General features: G+C 41.2%; 1 protein-coding gene across 2 annotated transcripts; it reads right to left on the bottom strand.

The window, feature by feature from the left end:
* Nucleotides 1-1,252: 1,252 nt before the first annotated feature.
* LOC122034366 (serine/threonine-protein kinase Nek6-like) lies at nt 1,253-4,098 on the bottom strand. Of its 2 annotated transcripts, XM_042593595.1 has the most exons (13): nt 3,753-4,097; nt 3,621-3,687; nt 3,475-3,540; nt 3,362-3,408; nt 3,248-3,293; nt 3,086-3,166; nt 2,952-2,994; nt 2,820-2,869; nt 2,648-2,729; nt 2,503-2,552; nt 2,349-2,422; nt 2,209-2,260; nt 1,253-2,136 (listed from the first exon to the last, which is right to left on the bottom strand). In XM_042593595.1, exons 1-13 carry the CDS (start codon nt 3,848-3,850, stop codon nt 1,564-1,566), a joined length of 1,329 nt encoding a protein of 442 aa, XP_042449529.1. In that variant the 5' UTR covers nt 3,851-4,097; the 3' UTR covers nt 1,253-1,563. The 2 variants fall into 2 exon arrangements, with proteins under 2 accessions (XP_042449529.1, XP_042449528.1); XM_042593594.1 differs by having other exon boundaries at nt 3,362-3,540; nt 3,753-4,098.
* Nucleotides 4,099-7,771: the final 3,673 nt, after the last annotated feature.

Here is a 7,771-nt window from a genome sequence, read left to right as displayed (position 1 = left end):
AAGTATATTTGGTTGATTAGTGAGTTTGATATTAACAATTTCTTTGTTCATTTTGAGAGCTTGTTTATCTATGTATAAGTTTGATAAGAGGTTAGTTGATATATATGATTTCACAAATTTTGTTCGTGGACATTGTTAATGAATATTATTCACAATGTTTGTTCACAAAAATTAATAAGCTGAACAATATATGTGTTTAAACTCATTTATATAGTTTAATAAGTTGTTCAAACTTTTTTCATTTAAATGCCTTTGTATATATGGAATGAAGGTCACGATAAAGTTGTTCAACTTAATCTAGAAGGGGAGAATTGTCGCAAGGGTAAAATTGTTGCTTTGTGATATAAAGATTACGAGTTCGAATTCTGGAAACAATCTTTTACAAAAAAAACAAAATAAGACTACATACAATGAATCCTTTCCCGGGACCTCTCATGACAGGAGTTTCATGCACTGAGTTGTCTTTTTTTTTAAAGATGCGAAAAACATACTAAGTTGAACATCAAGCTTATACTAAGTTGAACATTAAGCTTGTTTACGAACATTTGGTTCACTTACCGTATTATCTATTTTAATTCGTAACCTACCAAATACTTATCTTAATTCATCTTGGTGCATATTAGTTTGTTTAATTCCATTGTAACTTTTTGTTATGCTAAGTTCAAAAGTTTAAGATCTAAGTAGTTAATTTAAACAATAAATTATTATTAGTAGTTCTCAATCAGGTAGAGAAATAGATTGTTCTTCTCAGCCTTTTTCCCTTTTAGTCACTCTCAGCTTGCCTTTTGCTTTCATGGAATGGGACCTTATCACAAACTCAAATCATAGTGCATACCATGAGCTATCGACATAATTATATATAGGAAAAAGGCAGTTGTTTCTTTCCATATTTAACACTGAATCAGCTCTTGTTCAACTTGTTCATTCCGGAGCTAGAGAATCGATATGATCCCATTCGGAAAGCGACCAACTTTAGCTAATGGGCAACCGAAAAACAAGTGTCGGCATGATTTTAGCTTCATCTTCCACTTGATATAGCTAATGGGCAACCGAAAAGAATAGCCAACCAAGCAAAATTTTGACTTGAGGCATCCAAACAACCGTGAAAAAGATGGAACTTGTAAGCAGATTCTACCAACAAAAAAAGGACCAAACCAATATCAAAATATAGAAATTTCAAACAATTAAACAAGTTTAAATTAATTAAAAGCTCGACAATGTCTAAACAAACCAAGCTTAGACAAGTCCAAACTGTTCAGAAAAAAGAAACCAAGTTAAACCTGAACAAGCGTTTCAACGGCTTAATCCATTTTAGACTTGGTTTGATTTGATTCAATTATCTTATCAAATAAGCTTGAATAACACAAAGTCTAGTTCAGCTTGCTCGTTTTCAATCCTAATGACTTATGCATGCTGAATTTTTTTAGTCCATTTGAATGTTAAATGCACTTCTATGGTTTTAGAAAGTCAGCAACAACAAGGTTTGAACAATCACCAATTCATGCAACAACACACAAGATTCATCCCCAAAAGGCACACTGAATTGGTCCAATGCTGCAACTGCTAATGAATTCTCGGATTTGATCCAAACTTTGGCACACTGATGAGGCTCTTGGTCAACCAGATGGCTGTTTCTCGAGACGACACAGCTTCTTCTCCAAACGGCCTCAGAACACCTGCGAGCTCCTCGAGCTTCTCTTGCTGCAGCAGCTGCGCGCACAGCTCCAGCAGAGACTCCAGCGCATTGGCTCTCTGCTGAATCACATTCAAGATCTCCCACTCACCATCACCATGAGGCTGTGTGATTGTGCTGACCGACGAGGTCTCTTCAACACCAGCCATCTCATCTGCCAAGCCACCTTGCTTCATCTCCTTTGGCCCCTTAACAGATTCCCTCTCAATTGTCTTCTCCTCTTCTTTTTCTGCAGTGTCAATTCTCTTTATGTCAGTTGTCGGTTGTTCAGAATTTTGAAGTTCACTTGCTCCACCCTCAAGCTTCTTTGGGCTTCTCCTTCTTCCCGGTTTCTCTTGCACATTGATCTTGTTTGGCTTTATAGGGAGGTACTGAGACGGTGAAGGAGTCCATGATGCAGCAAGATGCTGCTGCAAATAAGATTCCCTCAACAACTCTGCAGCCTGATTTGAATGGAGTTGTGGATATCAACCAGAATTGCATGAGATAAATGAGGATACAATTTGAAAACTTACTGTAGGTCTATGTTCTGGGTTTCTTCTCAACATAGATTTGATCAATCTCTTCCTGTGGCATTCATGTCAAAAGTCGAGAAATTAGTTTAAGCTACTGGTAGTGTTTTCTAAGATAGCTAGAGAATTCAAGGGTGGCTTACAGAGAAGAAGAGTATATGGGAGGCATTGGTGATATAGATGATCTATTGATTTTGTTAACCAAACCTTGCATGGTCTGTTTGGGCAAGTTCATAAACATCAACAACAAATTCTAATATCAGAAGAAAAAGTATGAACAATTTGGCATGAACTCACAGGGGCTCTAAAGGCTGAACTATGGGCTGCTATCTCAAACATGCAGCAACCTTAAATTTTCACAGTCGACATAGAAAAAGTATTTTACCATGATTCTTATTCTATCTGAGTTATTTACAAACAAAAGTTCAATGTCAAATCTTACCAAGTGACCATATATCCGATTTGTATCCATACGGCTTATCAGCTAAGATCTCTGGGCAGATGCAGTTTGGAGTGCCTATGACCTTCAGAAACACGTTTGCATAACAAAATCATGGAAACTGAAGATTAAGTTTATGAATCTAAAGATTTAGTGAAGGAATGAACTGCCCTACTGTTGAAGCAAGATCTTCTGCATTGAGCAATTGTGAGAGTCCGAAGTCACCTGCAAGCATGCAAATAAGAAAAAAAAAAAAAAAAAATCTACTCTCTTTTGTGTTTATAAGAGAATTGCACTTAATCTTTACCTAGTCGAACATCATCATCCTTGGTGAGAAATATGTTAGAACACTGAAACAAAAAAGGAAAGAGGCTACTTAATCAGCCAAGAACAGAATTAAGATCACTGCAAGAAAATGGAGGATGATACGGGATTCTGTACCTTGAGATCGCGATGGAGTACTCGGTTGGAATGGAGGTAATCAACAGCCAAGAGCAACTGCGTGAACCATTTGCAGATCCTCTGCAGGCCAAATTAAGTCATCAAAACGAGAGAGAGAGAGAGAGAGAGAGAGAGAGAGAGAAGGGATTTAGCAGAAACTACCTTCTCAGAGAAGAACACGCCCCTCGCCTTCTTTATTTTGCTTGACCTGTTCAATTGGGAACTTGATTAGAGACAAGGAAGAGCAGGAAAGAAGCCATGAATGCATTCACTCACATGTCTCCTCCTTCACAATAACCAGTCACAATGCAGACAGAGCTTCCCTGCGAAGAACAAGAAGAAAAAACCACAGAATTGAATGCCAAACTGAATGGAGGAATCGATTTTACCTTCTCCACCCATCCGTCTCTGTATTCCACAATGTAGGGGTTGCTCAAGCTCGCGATCAGATCCATCTGTAGATGAACAATCCAACAAACACGAACGAAGCACATTGCAAAAGAACGAAGTACAGGTCGCTGCCAACTAAGTCTACCTCCTGGTACGCAGTGCGTTGGAACTTCTCCGTCGTCCCGGCCAACCGAATCCGCTTCATCACGTACCTGCACGAAACGAATCGATCGTCACTCCAAATCGAGGGCGTCCGGGCGGCGAGTTCACCGCTCACCTCTTCCGGTCGGTCTTGTGGACGACGAGGAAGGCGGAGGCGAGATCGCCTCTCCCGATTTGCTCCACCACGTCGTAGCAGGAGGCCTCCGATTCCATCCCCGCTTCTTCTTCCTCTCCGGCGCGGCGCCTATCGAGCAATGTATACAAGTAGGGTTGAAAGCGATCACGGCTGTCGAACGGGGATCGCGGCGGTGGCGGCGACAATTACGCCATGAAAGCCATGGCGAACGAGTGACTTCTGTTAATTCCCAAAGGCGAGTATTTAAATCGGACGGAGGAAGACGAGGAAGCTTCGCCGTCGCCAAACCCAACGTCACACCCACTTCGTGATGCCGCGGGTTCCATTAGAACGGTCGCGCTTTCTGCCAATGGCATTGTGGAGGTAAGACGGGGGTAAAGAGAGTACTGGGCGGAGTTGGGTTGTGCTTGCGAGCTGTGAGCGTGGGGGAGAGAGACTGATGGTGTCGCTGGACCAGCAGAGTGGGACCGTTGGATGAGAGAATGGACGGTAGTAGATGGAGTTTCACGGAAGATTACGGGTTGATCTTGCATGTGTTGGTTTGTTGTGCGGTTGGAGAAGGAAAAGAAATTTGCTTTCCGCTGGACCTCGACGTGGACCTGCTGCTGACTTTTGCTCTCCAAAGGGTGGAAATTGTCTACCTGCTCGCCAGCTGTGGCTGGGTGGAGTCCATCTATTTATTTATTTATTTTTTGTTTTGTTTTTTTTTACCGACTCGCAATTACGAGAATCGTGAGCTACCAATGGAGTTTGCAGTCATCATGCTTACAGTGGCGAATTCATGACTAGATCACGATTCAGGCTCAAGCTCCGACTCATTTCATGGCCGCTTGGCTAAAGGGGCCATAAGCAACAGTTAAATCATAGTTTGACAATAATTTCATATAAGAAATATAAGATGAACGTAATAATTTTTTACTATTATTACAGTACGCTAATATTAATATTAATGGTCATTATCTAACTACGAATTTATTCTAATAGTATAACTAAATTTATCATCATCAATTCTAAACTAATTCTAAATTTATAAAATTATAACTTTTGATTTTATTTGTTACATTATCTCAATAAATTTTTAGTTAATTAATAAATATAAATAAATATATAATTAACATTTTAGATATTTTTTTTATGTCGTGTTCCAATTCCCAACCTGATCTGTTTGTATAACTCTTCCTAGTAGGAAAATATGTTCATCCTAGTATATTTTTTTACGAGTTTTTTTTTTTCGGGTTTGTAAAAGTGATATTTGTGTCGAAAAGTTATGTTTTTCAGATATTTTAAGGTTTGTGAATAGTAAAAGTGATAATAATTATAAATAATAATCTTAAACAATGATTGCGAATGGTAAAAGGTGAACAATAATGGTTAAATTAGAATATTTTCCTCATTTTTACTTCTGTTGTGTTTTATTGTTCAAAGTTTACCTTGACTTTTATGGGTCTTATAACGAGCTTTCAATGGCTCTTCTTGCCCAATTTAGTCAGCACAAACTTTACAAGTTTAAATCATGAGACAGTTTCTAACTTTTGAAGACAAAAAAAATGAAAACAGAACCTTTTTATTAAGTTGTCATAGAAATTTACAGAAAATCATACAAACTAGGAAATTAAAAGCATATGAGTTAACTTAGCTAGTTACAGATTTACATAAAGAAATTACAAAGACATTGCATAAGATACTTATAGGAAAAATAGAAACACACTTGCACTCTTGCAAATTTGCGCACTTCTTGGATGCCTTCAACATTTGGAGAAGAGAGGTATTTATAAAAGGAGAGAGAGAGAGTTTGCTTCAAGGTAAGGGCGGATCTAGGCGAGGGCTAGAGTGGGCTGAAGTCCTCGCCAAGATCTACCAAATAAGGAGCTATGGGGTTGCGGTGGAGCTAACTGCTCTCTGCCCTCATCGAGTGACGGAGTCCCAACCATGAGCCAACTATTGTCTGTCGAGACTGCCTATGAGCAGTGAGCCATAAGCGTCCAGCCTGCGAACTGCAAAGGGTGGGAAGGGGCGCAGTGGGGATAGATGTTGGTGCGGTAAGTGTTGGAATATGGTTTCTCGAATGGAAAAACGAGGTGTCATCAGTCGATGAAAGTCAAAATTGACTTCAAATTCGAAATCTACATTTCACGTAGATAAATCTAGACTATTGATTTGCTCAAAACCGACAATCCCCCCTCAAACAAAGGACCACAGGTTTCCCATGTCCAATCCTCGACCACCAGGTCTTCCTGTCCCTCGGTTCACCCGACCTACTAGGACTTCCTTGCCTAGCCGCAACTAGGACTTTCTACATGGAGTCTGGTCCTCTTGATCCGAGCATAGGAACCCCCACTTTCTTTGTTCGAGGTCAATATTGTACCCACATGGCTCAATCAGACCATAGCTCTTGTGTACAGTCGACGGTTAAATCTTCTGAAAATTCGGACTCTGATACGAATTGTAGGATCGAAAAGAATTTAGATATCTCCACAATGGTATAATATTATCCACTTTAGGCTTAAACCCTCATGGTTTTGCTCTTGGGCTATACCCAAAAGGCCTCATCCAATGGAGATATCTTTTCTCTTATAAACTCATGATCTTTCTCATGTGTTTTTAATGTGGGACTTTGTTTGCAACCTTGCAACCTCAACAAGGGTTACAACCTTTTTCAAATCTAAAGGCCCAGATCAAGTGCAATCTGAATGGATGCACTCCTCTGGATTAAACGGTCTAGAAGAGTCCTCACCAAAGGGTACCTCACCTCTTCACTGTTAGGGTCGAAAAGTAGCTAGAAGGGGGGAGGTGAATAGCTCGTCGCGCTCCTCGTGCTCTTCGTTGCTTGTTTCTTCAATGATATGCAGCGGAAATACAAGAAACAAAACATATAACGCTAACACAAAGGATTTACTTGGTATCCACCTCACAAGAGGTGACTAATCCAAGGATCCACACACTCACGCACCCTCCACTAATAAAACACTCCTTTTCGGTAACTACCGAAGGCGGAGAAGCCCTACAATACTCTCAATACAACAAGAAACAAAGAGAAGCAAATATAAGGGAAAGCTTACAAGATTTGTACAATGAAACCCTATCCCTAGCTTCTTCTTCTTGTTGTACACACGCCTCTTGACTTGGATGTCTCTCCAAGATCCTTCAAGAACTGGCGGCGAGAGTGGAAGAATGCTGTAGAGAAGCTGTCGTGATCGCCTGTGGAGAAGAGAGGAAGAAGTGCGCAGAAAAATGCTCGCCAAGGGCTTTATCCGCGCCAACGGTCAAATCCCAATCGATCGGATTGCTCCCAATCGATTGGGGAGGCTTTGGATCGATTGGTCTATCGATCCAGAGTGCCTCTATGCTCTCGGGAAATGCCTAGATCGATCGGCTGATCGATCCAGGGCTTATCGTGCGAATCGCACCTCCCAATCGATCGGCTGATCGATCGGAGGCTCCCAATCGATCGACTAATAGATTGGGAGGCTTTCTGTTCACGCGACACTTCTCCCCAATCGATCCACCGATCGATTGGGAGAAGGCTTATCGCGAGGACTCTCCCAATCGATCCGCCGATCGATTGGGCATGAGCCAATCGATCAGCTGATCGATCCAACCCTTGTTTTTGCCCAAAAATAAGTCCAAAGTCCCCTAAACCAACATCCGGTCAACCATGACCTGTTGGTACATCATGCCTAGCATCCGGTCACCCTTGACCTACTAGGACTCCCTCACCAAGTGTCTGATCAATCCCTTTGACCCACTTGAACTTTTCTCCTCGTGTCAAGTGTCCGGTCATCCTTGACCCACTTGGACTTATCTCCACCAGGTGTTCGATCAACCTTGATCCACTTGGATTCCCCGTGCCAAGTATCTGGTCAATCCCTTTGACCTACTTGGGCTTCCCAACACCAGATGTGTGATCAAACTTTATCCATCTGGATTTCCTGTGTCTGACTTCACTCACCAGGACTTTCCTTCTGCCTAGCTTCACTCACTAGGACTTCTCATTTGCC

Source organism: Zingiber officinale, chromosome 11B (assembly GCF_018446385.1).
Source record: "Zingiber officinale cultivar Zhangliang chromosome 11B, Zo_v1.1, whole genome shotgun sequence".
Classification (NCBI taxonomy): Eukaryota; Viridiplantae; Streptophyta; class Magnoliopsida; order Zingiberales; family Zingiberaceae; genus Zingiber; species Zingiber officinale.
This window is presented reverse-complemented; position numbering and strand designations above follow the sequence as displayed.

What these genes read in the sequence shown, in the direction of transcription:
- LOC122034366 (XM_042593594.1), bottom strand. Translation starts at nt 3,850, where the DNA reads ATGGAATCGGAGGCCTCCTGCTACGACGTGGTGGAGCAAATCGGGAGA. An exon ending in GCGTGTTCTTCTCTGAGAAG is followed by an intron (nt 3,167 to 3,247) that starts GTAGTTTCTGCT and finishes TTTGGCCTGCAG; the next exon opens with AGGATCTGCAAATGGTTCAC. An exon ending in CAGAAGATCTTGCTTCAACA is followed by an intron (nt 2,730 to 2,819) that starts GTAGGGCAGTTC and finishes GTGTTTCTGAAG; the next exon opens with GTCATAGGCACTCCAAACTG.